Raw genomic sequence first — 16,300 nt, 5'->3', positions numbered from 1 at the left:
GATAGATTATAGATGCCAGGATTCGGGAGGGGGGGGCCTGAACCTGTCTCCGTGTCACCCCTGTGTCCTCCAAAGAGCTGGCACACAGTAGGTGCTCAATAACAACTTGTTGGGGGCAAGGCGGGAGCAAGCTGTCTGCACCTGTGGCACCAGATGCTTTGTTGGACTGCAGACAGGGTGACTTGGCCTGTCCTTGTTCCGCCCCCAGGGCTCACCTGCTTGAAGAAACAGGAACTGCCTCGAGGCAGCCAGCCCCGCCCCATTGACGTGCAGACCTTGAATCGAAACCCAGGCTCCTGCAGGCACTGGCACAGCTACAGCGAGGCCTCGGCCATCCAAGGATTTCCCAGGTATGTGATCCAAGAGCCTCAGCCCTCCTCTCAGCCCTTGAGGAGACAGAGCATGGGAGCTGGGCTAGGCCAGAAGGAGGGACAGGGCTGGTGGGGCCCGGGGTGGCAGGAGGGATTCTCGGAGGGCAGGGGTGAGAGCTTCATGGAGGAGGGGGTATTTGTGTGGTGACCACTGGAAAAAGGAGCTGGAGTTGGGGAAAGGGGTCTTATCAGGACAACAGCATGAGCACAGCTGTGGAGAGGCGAGAGAGAGAGAGCAAGGATGCCTTTAGGTCTGGAATGTGGGTAGCGAGGAAGTAGAGGAGGCCCCCAGACGAGGGTCAGGAGTTTGAATATGAGCATGAGGTCTTTCATCACTAGATATCTGTTCATCAGCAAAGACCCTTGCACCCTCTTCTGTGCCGGGCCAGCGCAGAGCAAAAAGCAACAACTCAAGAACCTAGCCCTAAGCCCTGATCCCTAGGAGACCCTCAGGCTGGTGGAGACAGAGCAAGATAAAGACACTCTAGCTCCATGGAGTCATGGCTGGACCAGAGAGAGGAACAGCAGGGGAACGCTGGGGACAGAGAGGGGTGCCAGGGCTTTGTCTGGAGGGAGATGCAGGAAAGCTGCCTGGAGGAGGGGACATTTTTACTGGGTTTTGAAAGATAAATAGGAGTTCTTCCAAGTAAAAAAAAAAAAAAAAGAATAAGCCTATAAACATTACCCCATGCTAGATCACAACTGGATTCATGAATATTATATCTCTCTCTCTATATATATATATACAGTGCCAGCTAAACTTTCCTAGGTAAATATCATTATCCCCAAATTAAAAACAGAAATACAGTCACAGAGAGCGGTTAAGTGAATTATCTGAGGTCACACAGCGGCTAAGTGGGGGAGCTAGGGTTTGAACCCAGGCCGTCTGAGTCGGGTCGAATTCCAGGCTCTTTTTTTTTTTTTTTTTTTTTTTTGAGATGGAGTCTTGCTCTGTCGCCCAGGCTGGAGTGCAGTGGCTCCATCTCGGCTCACTGCAAGCTCCGCCTCCTGGGTTCACCCCATTCTCCTGCCTCAGCCTCCCTAGTAGCTGGGACTACAGGCGCCGCCACCACGCCTGGCTAGTTTTTTTAATTTTTAGTAGAGACAGAGTTTCACCGTGTTACCCAGGATGATCTTGATCTCCTGACCTCGTGATCCGCTCGCCTCAGCCTCCCAAAGTGCTGGGATTACAGGCATGAGCCACCACGCCCGGCTCAGGCTCTTTTTTTGTTGGTGGTGGTGATGGGGTTTTTTGGGTTTTTATTTTTTGTGTGTGAGACGGAGTTTCGCTGTGTTGCTCAGGCTGGAGTGCAGTGGTGCGATCTCGGCTCACTGTAACCTCTACCTCCCGGGTTCAACTGACTCTCTTGTCTCAGCGTCCCAAGTAGCTGAGACTACAGGCACATGCCACCGTAATTTTTGTATTTTTATTATTTATTTATTTATTTATTTATTTAGAGATGGAGTCTTGCTCTGTTGCCCAGGCTGGAGTGCAGTGGCTCGATCTCAGCTCACTGCAACCTCCGCCTCCCAGGTTCATGCAATTCTCCTGCCTCAGCCTCCTGAGTAGCTGGGACCACAGGCATGAGCCACCTTGCCCAGATAATGTTTATATTTTTATCAGAGATGGGGTTTCACCATGTTGGCCAGGCTAGTCTCAAACTCCTGGTGATCCACCTGCCTCAGGCTCCAGCAGTGTCGGCATTACAGGTGTGAGTCTCTGCACCCAACCTCCAATTCCAGGCTCTTAATCGCTTTGTCACCCTGCTTTATTAAACATTTCTTAATACAGTTGTTTAATTTTGGTTGCCCCAGAATTCCTTCGGGCCATACCCGAGAGGTTATGCTTGACATCAGTCAATATTGACTGCCATTGGTCAACAGGCCCTGCCTCCTCATAGAAACAGCCCAGTAAAAAGATCTTTTGAGATTTTGAAACATTAGATGGGGCCAATGGGTGGAGGGAGCGAGCTCCGGTTTAAGGACAGAATTTAGGGTGAGCAGCCGGGCACAGTGGCTCACACCTGTAATCCCAGCACTTTGGGAGGCCAAGGCGGGTGGATCATTTGAGGTCAGGAGTTGGAGACCAGCCTGGCCAACATGGTGAAACTCCATCTCTGCTAAAAGTACAAAAATGAGCCAGGCGTGGTGGCACATGCCTGTAATCCCAGCTATTCAAGAGGCTAAGGCAGGAGAATCACTTGAACCTGGGAGGCGGAAGTTGCAGTGAGTTGAGATGGCGCCGCTGCACTCCAGCCTGGGCGACAGAACGAGACTCCATCTCAAAAAAAAAAAAAAGAATTAAGGGTGAGCAAGAGGGGTCCCAAAGGAACTACCTAGCAAGATACAATCCTTTGGCTCGTTTTATACTCACTTAATACTGTTCTGCAAAACGGTGCTGCTTTCTTTCTCCAGCTCTGTCATTGGCACACAAAGTCCTGTGGTACTGCTTGCTTAAAATTGTCAAGAAAGTGTGTGAATTAATGATGCATCTGACATATCGTAGGTGTGCCATGAGTGGCTACAATGTGTGGTGACGTTGGTGGCAGAAGTGACTGTCTGCAGCCACATTTCTCTGGTGTTTAATGAAACCAAGGCAGCCAGGCACGGTGCCTGGTGCCTGTAATCCCAGTATGTTGGGAGGCTGCGGTGTTAGGACTGCTTGAGCCAAGGAGTTCGAGGCCAGCCTGGACAACAGAGCAAGACCCTGTCTCTACAAAAAATTTTTTCAAAGTTAGCCAGGCATGGTAATGCATGCCTGTCGTCCCAACTACTTGGGAGGTTGAGGTGGGAGGATTGCTTGAACCTGAGAGGTTGAGGCTGCTGAGTGTGAGCTGTGATGGCGGCATTGCACACTCTAGCCTTGGGAACAGAGGGAAACCCTGTGAGAGAGAGAGAGAGAGAGAGAGAAAGAGAGAGAAAGAGGCACCACCATTGGGTCAGCTGTTTCTTTCATTCACTTGCCATTTTGCCATTTCCTCATTCCTCCGGGGGCATTGATATTTACTTAATATTTAAATACTCTATTCTTTTTTTCTTTTTTTTTTTGAGACGGTGTCTCACTCTGTCCCTCAGGCTGGAGTGCAGTGGCGTGATCTCGGCTCACTGCAACCTCCGCCTCCTGGGTTCTAGCGATTCTCCTGCCTCAACCTCCTGAGTAGCTGGGATTACAGGCACCCACCACCATGTCTGGCTAATTTTTTGTATTTTTCGTAGAGACAGCTCTCACCATGTTGGCCAGGCTGATCTCGAACTCCTGACCTCAGGTGATCCACCTGCCTCAGCCTCCCAAAGTGCTGGGATTACAGGCGTGAACCACCACACCCAGCTCTAAATACTCTATTCTCTCTTCTCGACGCTCTTCCGTTCTATTTTTTTGAGACGGAGTCTCGCTCTGCCGCCCAGGCTGGAGTGCAGTGGCCGGATCTCAGCTCACTGCAAGCTCTGCCTCCCGGGTTTACACCATTCTCCTGCCTCAGCCTCCCGAGTAGCTAGGACTACAGGCACCCGCCACGTTGCCCGGCTAATTTTTTGTATTTTTTTAGTAGAGACGGGGTTTCACAGTGTTAGCCAGGATGGTCTCAATCTCCTGACCTCGTGATCTGCCCATCTCGGCCTCCCAAAGTGCTGAGATTACAGGCTTGAGCCACCACGCCCGGCCTAAATACTCTATTCTTAAATTTTAAAACATTTATTTATAAAAGGAACTTTCTAGTCCTTGCAATAATGGCATAAGAGCCTGGGCACAATGGCTCATGCCTGTAATCCTAGCACTTTGGAAGACTGACACAGGCAGATTGCTTGAGTTCAGGAGTTTCAGACCAATGGGGGCAGCAAGGTGAAACCCCATCTCTAGAAAAATACAAAAATTAGCCAGGCATGGTGGCACATGCCTGTGGTCCCAGCTACTTGAGGGACTGAGGTGGGAGAATCACTCGAGGGAAGAAGGTCGAGGCTGCAGTGAGCCAAGATGGAGCCACTGCATTCCAGCCTGGGTGACAGAGTGAGACCCTGTCTCAAAAAAAAGAAAAAAACACAATGGCATAAGAAGAATAAAAGGAAAAGTCCTTGAAGGACTTTGAGGATGAGCCAACGAATGAATGTGTAAAAACTATCAGGCACATAATAGGTGCCCAAAAAACACAAGCCAGTTTTTTTGTTTTTTTTTTTTGAGACGGAGTCTCACTTTGTTGCCCAGGTTGGAGTGCAGTGGTGCAATCTTGGCTCATTGCAGCCTCTGTCTCCCGGGTTCAAGCGATTCTTCCACCTCAACCTCAAGTGATTCTCGTGCCTCAGCCTCCCAAGTAGTTGGGATTATAGGCACGTGCTGCTGTGCCCAGCTAATTTTTGCATTTTTATGGTGACAGGGTTTCACCACGTGGCCCAGGCTGGTCTTGAACTCCTGACCCCAGGTGATCCACCTGCCTCGGCCTCCCAAAGTGCTAGGATTACAGGTATGAGCCACCACGCCCGGCCACCCAAGCCAGTTTTTTTGTTGTTTTTGAAACGTGGTCTTGCTCTGTTCCCCAGACTGGAGTGCAGTGGCACAACCACGGCTCACTGCAGCCACATCCTTCCGAGCTCCAGGGATCCTCCCACCTCAGCCTCCCGAGTAGCTGGGACTACAGGCATGCACCACCACACCCAGCTAATTTTTAAATTTATTTTATTTATTTATTTACTTATTTATTTTTTTGAGAAGGAGTCTCACTCGGTCGCCCAGGCTGGAGTACAGTGGCGCCATCTTGGCTCACTGCAACCCCTGCCCCACCAGGTTCAAGCGATTCTCCTGCCTCAGCCTTTGGAGTAGCTGGGATTACAGGCGCCCACCACCACACCCAGCTAATTTTTGTATTTTTAGTAGAGATGGATTTCACCATGTTGGCCAGGCTGGTCTCAAACTCCTGACCTCAGGTGATCCACCCACCTTGGCTTCCCAAAGTGCTGAGATGACAGGCGTGAGCCACTGCACCTGGTCAAATTTTAAAATTTTTTGTAGAGATGGGGGTCTCACTATGTTGCCCAGGCTGGTCTGGAACTCCTGGGCTCAAGCAATCCTCCCACCTTGGCCTCCCAAAGTGCTGGGATTACCTGTGTGAGCCACCACACCTGGCCACAAGCCAGTTTTAAGTCCATTGCTCTGTCCACCCTGCAGAACTTCTCAAAGGAGGAGGCACCATAAGCTTTAAGAACAGAGCAGTGATAAGAGGTGCATCAGCTTGACTCTTGTCTTCCCTCCCTTCTCCACCCAGGTGACCTTCCCCCAACCCCAGGAAGCTATGACAGAGGCCAGGAAGCCGCCTCCACTGCTACCCCCACGGCTGGACTGGTTCGTGCACACCCAGGTGGGCCAGCTGGCCCAAGATGGGGTCCCCGAGTGGTTCCATGGTGCAATCTCAAGAGAGTGAGGACACACCCACACCCTCCACCCTGCCCTCCCCACTCTTTCCTTGTCTGTCCCTACCCTGGGCAGCTTTTAACTGCAGAATTCTGGACTTGGCTCGGCTCAGTGTGGCAAGAGTGTAAACTGAGCTCCAAGCTCCCAGGCTTGAGTCCTGCCACCTGTGTGGGCTCACTGTGTGACCTGGGGCAAGTTACTTGCCCTCTCTCTCGGCTTTCTCTATACAAGTGGCCAACAGGCCAGCACTGCCAGGGACCTGGCGGCACCCCACAGCTCGCCCAGGCCAGGCAGGATGCAGCCTCAGAATCTTTCTTTCTTTCTTTCTTTTTGAGACACGGTCTCACTCTATCACCCAGGCTGGAGTGCAGAGGTGCAATCTTGGCTCGCTGCAACCTCTGCCTCCCGGGTTCAAGCGATTCTTCCACCTCAACCTCCCGAGTAGCTGGGATTACAGGCACGTGCCACCAAGCCTGGCTAATTTTTGTGTTTATAGTAGAAATAGGGTTTCACCATGTTGGCCAGGCTGGTCTCAAACTCCTGGCCTCAAGTGATCCACCCGCCTCGGCCTCCCAAAATGCTGGGGTTACAGGCGTGAGCCACCACACTAGAATCTTTCTGAACACAATCCCCCAAGCAGCTGCTCTCAACCCATGAAGGTACAACCAATGTGCCCTTTCTTTTTTTTTTTTCTTTTTCTTTCTTTCTTTTTTTTTTTTTTTTTTTTTGATAGAGTTCTGCTCCTGTTGCCCAGGCTGGAGTGCAGTGGCGCAATCTCAGCTCACTGTAGCCTCCACCTCCTGAGTTCAAGCAATCCTCCTGCCTCATGAGTAGCTGGGACTACAGGCATGCACCACCACGCCCAGCTAATATTTGTATTTTTAGTAGAGACGGGGTTTCACCATGGTGGCCAGGCTAGTCTCGAACTCCTGACCTCAAGTGATCCGCCCGCCTCGGCCTCCCAAAGTGCTGGGATTACAGGCATGAGCCACTGTGCCTGGCCCTAATGTGCCCTTTCTACCTCAGACTGTGAGCTCTGAGGATGTGTGCCCGGCTCTAACTAAATGGAGGAACAAATATTTATTGCCACCCTCTGCATGCAGGAACTTGAGAAAATTCTGTGAAGGCCACAGAGAGGAAGTAGTTAGTGTTGGTCATGGTTTCTGAGCTCTGGGGCCTTGCTGTCTAACAAAAATATAACATGTGTTGCACACTGCAATTAAAAAAAAAAAAATTTAGTAGCTATATTAAAAGAAGCAGCTGGGTGCAGTGGCACTTATCTTTAATCCCAGCTACTCGGAATGCTGAGGCAGGAGGATCGCTTGAGCCCAGGAGTTCAAGGCTGGTCTGGACAACATAGTGAGACTCCATCTCTAAAAGGAATTTTAGGCCAGGCGCAGTGGCTCATACTTGTAATTCCAGCACTTTGGGAGGCTGAGGCGGGCAGACCACCTGAGGTCAGGAGTTCAAGACCAGCCTGGACAACATGGTGAAACTTTGTGTCTACTAAAAATACAAAATTAGCCAAGCATGGTGGTGCATGTCCGTAATGCCAGCTACTCAGGAGGCTGAGGCAGGAGAATCACTTGAACCCAGGAGGCAGAGTTTGCAGTAAGCTGAGATCGCGCCATTGCACTGCAGCCTGAGGAACAAGAGCGAAACTCTGTCTCAAAAAAAAAAAAAAAAAAAAAAAAAAAAAATTAAAAAATTTAGCCAGGTATGTGGCACATGCCTGTGGTTCTGTGTACTGAGGAGGCTGAGGTGAGAGGATCTCTTGAGCCCAGGAAATCAAGGTTTCAGTGAGCTATGATTGCACCTCTGCACTTCAGCCTGAGTGGTAGAGCAAGACCCTGTCTCAAAAACAAAAAACGATTCATCAAACAGCATGTATTCCTTTTTTGTGCTGTTTTGGAAATCAGTACAAAAGGCCAGTGACCTCTGTATTGAATAATGCAGGACCAGCTTGTCCCACGGAAGGCCGCCTTCCTCTCTGTGAACTCCAGATAATAATGGTAATAATCTAGAAAATAGACCGGGCGCAGTGGCTCACTCCTGTAATCCCAGCACTTTGGGAGGCCGAGGCGGGTGGATCACCAGAGGTCACGAGTTCGAGACCAGCCTGGCCAACATGGTGAAACCCCGTCTCTACTAAAGATACAAAAAATTAGCTGGGCGTGGTTGTGGGTACTTGTAATCCCAGTTACTTGGGAGGCTGAGGCAGGAGAATAGCTTGAACCAGAGAGGCACAGGTTGCAGTGAACCAAGATCGCATCATTGCACTCCAGCCTGGGCAACAAGAGCAAAACTCCATCTCAAAAAAAAAAAAAAAAAAAAGGAGACAGAGAGAATAATAGTAATAATAACAGCAAACATTTTGGGAGCACTTACCAGGTAGCAGCTGTCATGCTTATGTTGCAAGTTCTTTCTCTTCTCACAGCAGCCTTGGAAGTGGGGTTTACTTTCCCCTTGAGGAAGCTGACAGAGAGAGACGATTGCCTGAGGTCACACAGCTAATGGACAGTAGAGCTGGGTTTTGCACGCAAATGCATCTGAGTATACGGGTCCTTCTTTGTTACTTGTGACACCTTGATCCACCCAAAGGTGCCTTAATCGGGGCATTCCAGGCATTGGGAAGGAGCTGTGGGAGATAGGAGGAGGTCTGGCCTGAGATCAAGGTCATCAGTTGCCTCCTAGCTCCTTGGGGGGAACATCCCTAATCCCTGAATAGCCCAAGGTGTGCAACAACTGAAAAACAAACAAACAAAAAAACCCAATGGGTTTGGGGTGTTTGTTCATTTAGAAAACAGGCCGGGCGCGGTGGCTCATGCCTGTAATCCCAGCACTTTGGGAGGCTGAGGCAGGTGGATCACTTGAGGACAGGGGTTTGAGACCAGCCTGGCCAACCTGGTGAAACCCTGTCTCTACTAAAAATACAAAAAATAGCTGGGCATGGTGGCGGGTGCCTGTAATCCCAGCTACTTGGGAGGCTAAGGCAAGAAGAATCACTTGAACCCAGGAGGTTGAGGCTGCAGCAAGCCGAGATCGCACCACTGCACTCAGCCTGGGCAACAGAGTGAGACTCTGTCTCAAAAAAAAAAAAAAAAAAAAGGAAAAAAGAGGCCGGGCACAGTGGCTTGCACCTGTAATCCCAGCACTTTGGGAGACCGAGGTGGGCAGATCACGAGATCAGGAGATCGAGTCCATCCTGGCTAACACGGTGAAACCCCGTCTCTACTAAAATATACAAAAAAATTAGCCGGGCATGGTGGCGGGCACCTGTAGTCCCAGCTACTTGGGAGGCTGAGGCAGGAGAATGGCGTGAACCCGGAAGGCAGAGCTCGCAGTGAGCTGAGATCGCGCCACGGCACTCCAGCCTGGGCGACAGAGCAAGACTCTGTCTGAAAAAAAAAAAAAAGGAAAAAAGGAAAATGGAAACTACCAGCCTTCTCCGTGAATGACCCCATGGCCCCAGGAGTTTAACTGGAATGTAGGGTGGCTGGAGTGTGTCATTTCCTTTCTGTGTGTGCCCTTCCAGGGATGCTGAGGACTTGCTTGAGTCACAGCCACTGGGATCCTTTCTCATCAGGGTCAGTCACAGCCATGTGGGCTACACGCTCTCCTACAAGTAAGGCCTGAGCCGGGGGCCAGGGCAGGGGCAGGTGGGCTTTGGGGTTTCCTTGAAGGGGGCAAGGGGTGCTTCATGTCATAGCTTCTCAGAAAGCAGCAGTAACTGAGGCTGTGGGTCTGAGAACAGGAGCTGCTAGGGACCTAAGATTGGCAGCTTCTCTCCCTCCACCCCTCACAATCTAATTAGTGATTCCCTGACTGTGTGTTAGGGAAACCGAGGGAAGCCCAGCTCCTTAAGACCTGAAAGCCAAACAAATCCAGAGGATTCCAGGCCAAAGGAAGAAAAACCCAATGACTCAATTACAGAGTTGTGCACAGTGGGAAAAACTTATCCAAGGCTCAGCTCTGCCATTACCTGCTGTGTGACCTTAGACAAGTTACTCAACCTCTCTGTGCCTTCAGTAAAGGAGTGTCACACTTTAATTCAGAGTGTTCATGTGAGGATTAACTGAGATACAGTCAGCACATAGAGAGCCATTAATATACATTCATTGGTTAACTGAGCATTTATTCAGCACTTGCTGTGTGCCAGGTACACAGCCTTAGGTTGGGGCTTTCTTTTTGCTTTTCTTTTTGAGACAGAGTCTCACGCTGTCACCCAGGCTGGAGTACAGTGGCATGATCTCGGCTCACTGCAACTTCCACCTCCTGGGTTCAAGCGATTCTCCTGCCTCGGCCTCCCCAGTAGCTGGGATTACAGGCACCTGCCACTGTTGCTGTCGGTTCCTATGGGAGTGAATGAAGGGGGCAGACATAGAAATTAAGACAAAGACAAAAAATCTGTTTTGAAAGTAGGGGACAGGGGGCTCCTTGCTTCTAATGAGCAAAGGCAGCTTTGAGCTTCCACAGCCCTTCGTATTTATTAGATAGAAAGAGCAGGAAGGGAGAGGTAACCGTTGGTCAGCTGCTTGATTTTTCACAGGTACACATAATTGCTTTCTTTGTACAACGGCTTCAGACGTGCCTATAGTTAACCACAAGGAACACTGCGCTTGGGGCGTGACTGCCCTCAGCACTCCTTCTGGCAGCACACACAGTTGTCAGTTTTCCAACATCCTGCTTTCATGAGAACAGTTTTCCGTTTACTCAGATAGTCTCCAGTGGTATACTGAGTTGGTCACGACCCCCGTTTTCTTGGCCTGTAACATGCCACCACACCTGGCTAATTTTTGTATTTTTAGGAGAGACAAGGTTTCAACATGTTGGCCAGGCTGGTCTGCAACTCCTGGCCTCGAGTAATCCGCCAGCCTCAGCCTCCCAAAGTGCTGGGATTACAGGCGTGAGCCACCATGCCCAGCTTTCATGATCATTTCTATTGATCACTTACCCCTGGCCAGGTAATAAGTTAAGCTTTTGTCTGTAGTAGCATGTTTTATCTGAGGTCAGCCTTTGTACTCCTGTGTTATAAATGGGGGAAACTGAGGCACAGCGAGGTTAGTAACCTGCTGGGTGTTGCATGGCTAGTCAGTGAAGAAGCCTGCATGGGAACCTGGGGTAGTCTAGCTGTAGCAGTGATGCTGCCAGCCCAAGGGCTGGCCGGGGGCGCTTGGGGCAGGGATGAGGGGGAGTAGGATGTCCCAGCCCCCTCAGTGTCTCCGCAGAGCCCAAAGCAGCTGCTGCCATTTCATGGTGAAGCTCTTGGATGATGGGACTTTCGTAATCCCCGGGGAGAAGGTGGCCCACACCTCACTGGACGCCCTGGTCACCTTCCACCAGCAGAATCCAATTGAGCCGCGCAGGGAGCTGCTGACACAGCCCTGCAGGCAGGTGAGGGCGGGGCCCACAAGGTTCACAGCCATCTCCTTGGGGCCAAGCCCCCCAGACCCCTTTGTTTCCCACGCCCCCATCAGCTTCTCTTGATTCTGTCACTCTCATGGTCCTGGGCCCCTCCAGCCCCACCCCCGTAGTCCCTCTGTCCCCCACAGCCGTCTCCCTTGTGGTTCCTGCTTCCCCCTGGCTCCGCCCTCCAGGCCCATGTCAACAGGCTGATTTTTTATAAGGGTTCATGTGCCAGGTATCATCTTGGCTCATCTGAAGGAATGGCATCTTTCCTTAGAAGGCTCAGTGGGCGTGGCCTGGCTCCCAATAAACTGCTATGGGTGGAGCATCTTTCCTTAAAAGGCTCAGTGGGTGGCCTGGCTCCCAGTAAACTGCTGTGGGCAGGGCATGTTTCCTTAGAGGACTCCGTGGGCGTGGCCTAGCCCCTGAGAAACTGCTGTGGCAGGGGTATCTTTCCTTAGAAGGCTCAGTGGGTGTGGCCTAGCTCGCAAGAAACTGCTATGGGCGGGGCATCTTTCTTTAGAAGGCTCAGTGGGTGTGTCCCAACCCCTAAGAAATGGCTGTGGGTGGGGCATATTTTCTTATAAAGCTTAGTGGGCGTGGCCTAGGTACTAAGAAACTGCTATTCAAGGGATGGTCCCTGAGACCTGCCTTCCAGGGTCCGTTCCGGACCTTTCCCCCTCCCTCGTGCTGAGCTACAGGCCCCTTCCGTCCTGCAGAAGGATCCGGCAAACGTGGATTACGAGGATCTCTTCCTCTACTCCAACGCAGTGGCGGAGGAAGCTGCCTGCCCGGTGTCTGCACCTGAGGAGGTATGTATATGACAGGAGGCAGGCACCTCTCACCTGGCTGAGGGGCAGGAGCAGAGGCCACCAACAGCTGCCAGAGGAGGCTCCTTCTAGAGTGAGAAGGAGATCCTACAGCTTGGTGCTTTAAACCTTTCCAGTGATTTTCCAACACAGAGATTAAAATTCAAACTAAAATCTCAGTTCCTCTTTCTGCCCACCCAGCACCAGCCCCGCTGCCATACCGTCTGTTGCTCAGACACACCAGGCTAGCCTCGGGGTCTCTGCATGTGCCGGTCCCACCTCAGGTCCTTTGCACAAACTGTGTGCCCTGCCCCTAGATTTCCCATGTCTTCATTCATTTCTCCTTCAAGTACCTCCTACCCCAGGCTCCAGACCTAAAGCAACACCTGCCTTCTCCTTCACATTACCCTGTTTATTCAGTGCAGCGGACTTCCCAAAAATGTTCCCCCAAATCCCATTTACTTATGGGTTTACATGCTACCTGGCTGCCTCCTCCATCAGACTGTGAGCTCTGAGAGACTGGAGGCTCTATCTGGCTTGTTTGCCTTTGCTTCTCCCACCCCTCTGAGAGGACCTGCCATATTGAAGGTGCTTAACTAAAGAATCTGCGGAGTGGATGAATGAATGTATCACAGCATCTTGGGGTTTGGGAGACCTTTAGGCACCCCTAGGTGGAAGCCTAAGTGCTCTCCAAGCCCCCTACCCAGCAGGGGAAGTTATGACAGTGGTACAAATGAAACAGGCTGGTGCGATGGACATCAGTGGAAGTGGGGGGTGCAAGTGGGGGAAGGTAGTCAGGGAAGGCTTCCTAGAGGAGGTGGCATATAGCTGAGATCTGCAAGGTGAGGAGGAGCCAGTCATACACACAGACACAGGGAGGATATTCCAGGCAGAGGGAATGGTACTTGCAAAAGTCCTGGAGCTTGGTGTGTTTGGAAAACAGAACAACAAAACCCAGCATATAGATGGAGGGGGGTTAGTGAGAGAGTGTCAGAAGTTGAAGCCCCAGGGTCAGCAGGAGCCAATAGTGCAGGGACTTGGGGCCAAGGAGCTGGGATTCTATTCCAGTTGCACCAGGGAGGAGCCATAGGAGAGTGTACGCATGGGAGGAATTTTTTTTTTTTTTTTTTTGGGACGGAGTCTTGCTTTGTCGACCAGGCTAGAGTGCAATGGGGCACAGTCTAGGCTCCCTGCAACCTCCGCCTCCCGGGTTGAAGCGATTCTCCCGCCTCAGCCTCCCGAGTAGCTGGGACTACAGGTGCATGCTAATTTTGGTATTTTTAGTAGAGACAGGGTTTCACCACTTTGGCCAGACTGGTCTCAAACCCCTGACCTCACGATCTGCCCACCTCGGCCTCCCAAAGTGCTGGGATTATAGGTGTGAGCTACCTCACCTGGCCGGGACTGCTGGTTTTAAATGTTTCCTGTGGCTACTGGCTGCAGAAGGGGCTATCCGGAGTACCGGTGGAGATGGAAAGAAGGAGGAAGTGAGGTGGGGATGGGGGACAGTGTCAAGGTGGGAGGGATGAAAGTGAGAGCCCAGGTGTGGAAAGAAACATGGATATTTGTTCTGTGCAGTGGCTCACACCTGTAATCCCAGTGCTTTGGGAGGATGAAGCGAGAGGATTACTTGAGGCCAGGACCTTGAGACCAGCCTGGGCAACATAGCAAGACCCTGTCTCCACAAAAAATTAAAAAATTAACCAGGCATGGTGGCGCACGCCTGTAGTCAGCTACTCTGGAGGCTGAGGTGGGAGGATTGCTGGAGCCTGGGAGGTCGAGGCTGCAGTGAGCCATGACTGTACAACTGCACTCCAGCCTGGGTGACAGAGCAAGACCCTGTCAAAAACAAAAAAAAAGTTTTTAGAGACAGGGTCTCACTACACTGCCCAGGCTGGTCCCAAACTCCTGGCCTCAAGCAATCCTCCTGCCTCAGCCTCCCAAAGCACTGGGATTACAGGCGTGAGCTATCACACCTGGCCCCACATTTTTGTAGAGATAGTTATTTCATAACCTGTGAAAATCAGATAAAATTCACATTTCCATGTTTATAAATAAAGCTACATTAGAAGCCAGGCACGCTCATCGGTTGACATGTGATGTCTGGCATCCCCTATAACAGCAGAGCTAAGTAATTGAGACAGATGGTACAGCCTGCAAAGCTGAAATAGTTACTCTCTGACTCTTTGTAAAGGAAGTTTGCCAGGCCAGGTGCGGTGGCTCGTGCCTGTAATCCCAGCACTTTGGGAGGCCGAGGTGGGTGGATCACCTGAGATCAGGAGTTCAAGACCACCGGGGCCAACATAGTGAAACCATGTCTCTACTAAAAATACAAAAATTAGCCAGGCGTGGTGGTGTACTTGTAGTCCCAGCTACTGGGGAGGCAGGAGAATCGCTTGAACCCAGGAGGTGGAGGTTGCAGTGAGCTGAGATTGCACCACTGCACTCCCGACTGGGTGACACAGTGAAACTCCATCTCAAAAAAGCAAACAGTAAAAGAAGGAGAAGAACAAGTTTGCCAACCCCTGGGGAGATAGTGAAGCCATTTACTGAGACAAGAAAGACAGGGCATGGGATCAGGTTTGGGGGTTCACATGGGGACGTTTCTCAGCCCCAGGGTGTCTGGGTGGAACCCAGGCTCCAATTTCTGGGACAGATGCGGTACGTTGGTGGTCGAGCTGCCCCAGGCCTCACCCAGTCTTGTTTTCAGGCCTCCCCAAAGCCAGTCCTGCGTCGCCAATCAAAGGAAAGGAAGCCGTCATCAGAGATGAACAGAGTAACCACCGAGGAAGCCACTTCCTCCTGCCCCCCAAAAGCCCCTCTTGGAGAGACCCGCCAGAAACTCTGGAGGAGCCTCAAAATGCTGCCCCAGAGAGGCTACAGGGTCCAGCAGCAGCTGAAAAGCCACCTCGCCACTGTGAGCTTGCCGTCACTCTTGGATGTCCGGAGATCCCCGGTGATCTCAGGCCCTGGGACCGGAAAAGGCAGCCAAGATCACTCAGGAGATCCCACTTCGGGGGACAGAGTCCACACGGATCCGTGTGTGGTCACATCTCTCAAAAGCCCCTCACAGCCCCAGGCACCAAAAGACAGAAAGATCCCCACCAGAAAGGCCGAGAGGTCTGCCAGCTACAGTGACGTGACCCCAGGGGACAGGAGTTGGCACCAAATGGTAATGAGAGCTCTATCCTCCCAGGATTCCACACCAGAGCACCAGGGCTTGGCAGGGCCTGAGAACGACCAGCTCCCAGAGGAGTACCAACAACCGCCACCCTTTGCCCCTGGGTACTGCTAGAGAACAGGTCCACCCTGGCTCTGTACTCTTGCTACCAGGGGCTGCCACACTCCTGAATGTCCTAACATTTCTTCCATGGCCCCACACCATGGCATCCGGGAGTCTTCGGGAACCCGGGAAACAGAATGAAGATATTTTTGGGGTCTGTTCCTGCAGTCACCCATGGGGTGAGCTGGTTATTTTAGTAATAATCATCAGAGTGACGCTGATGGTTCGGGGTGCCTCCTGTACATCAGCCCCCGTGCCAGACCCTCTATTCATTATTTTACGCCTGAGAGCAGGCCCCTCAGGTAGCGTCACCCTCCATGTTTTGAAGAAGAGACTGAGGTTCAGAGAGGATAAGAGCGTGACCAAGGCCACAGAGCTATGGCGGTCAGCACCAGGATTTGAAGCCAGGTGAATCCGAGCCCTTTTCCCACAGCATCTGTTTATTCCGTTGTCTAAAAGCACACTTCTGGTCGGGAGCAGTGGCTCATGCCTGTAGTCCTAGCACTTTGAGGGGCCAAGGCAGACGGATTGCTTGAGGCCAGGAGTTCGAGACCAGCCTGGCCAAAATGGTGAAACCCTGTCTATATTAAAAAATTCAAAAATTACCTGGACTTGATGGCACATGCTTATAATCCCAGCTACTTGGGAGCCTGAGGCAGGAGAATCACTTGAACCCAGGAGGCAGTGGTTGCAGTGAGCCAAGATAGCATCACTGCAGTGCAGCCTGGATGACAGGGTGAGACTCCATCTCAAAAAATAAATAAATAAATAAAAATGAAATACAAAAAATAAAAGCACGCTACAGGGTCTCTCACCAACCGGAGCTGTGTCCAGGCTCAACTCCGAGTGTGTCCCCAGTGGCACCCGTGGCTGTTCATGCCTTTCTCCTGGGGTTTTCATGCAGATGAAGGAGATGAGCTGTGTTGAGGGCTTGGTGTGCAGTAGGAGCTTGGACATCATCAGTGTTGGTTTCAGGAGAAGCACATGAGCCTCTTACCTTTAAAAAGGGAAGAGGCAGCTAGGCGCGGTGGCT

General features: G+C 51.4%; 1 protein-coding gene across 5 annotated transcripts; it reads left to right on the top strand.

Moving 5' to 3' along the window:
• Positions 1-208: 208 nt before the first annotated feature.
• HSH2D (hematopoietic SH2 domain containing) lies at positions 209-16,048 on the top strand. 5 transcript variants are annotated; one of them, XM_023229678.3, is made up of 6 exons: positions 209-350; positions 5,624-5,700; positions 9,305-9,394; positions 10,998-11,163; positions 11,895-11,987; positions 14,695-16,048. In XM_023229678.3, exons 2-6 carry the CDS (start codon positions 5,651-5,653, stop codon positions 15,277-15,279), a joined length of 984 nt encoding a protein of 327 aa, XP_023085446.2. In that variant the 5' UTR covers positions 209-350; positions 5,624-5,650; the 3' UTR covers positions 15,280-16,048. The 5 variants fall into 5 exon arrangements, with proteins under 5 accessions (XP_023085446.2, XP_023085448.1, XP_023085445.2 ...); XM_023229680.2 differs by having other exon boundaries at positions 5,624-5,775; positions 10,998-11,159; XM_023229677.2 differs by having other exon boundaries at positions 5,624-5,775.
• The last annotated feature ends 252 nt before the right edge of the window (positions 16,049-16,300 follow it).

This window comes from Piliocolobus tephrosceles, chromosome 21 (assembly GCF_002776525.5).
Source record: "Piliocolobus tephrosceles isolate RC106 chromosome 21, ASM277652v3, whole genome shotgun sequence".
Classification (NCBI taxonomy): Eukaryota; Metazoa; Chordata; class Mammalia; order Primates; family Cercopithecidae; genus Piliocolobus; species Piliocolobus tephrosceles.
The sequence above is the reverse complement of the archived record's forward strand: the minus strand, read 5'-3'. Positions and strand labels throughout refer to the sequence as shown.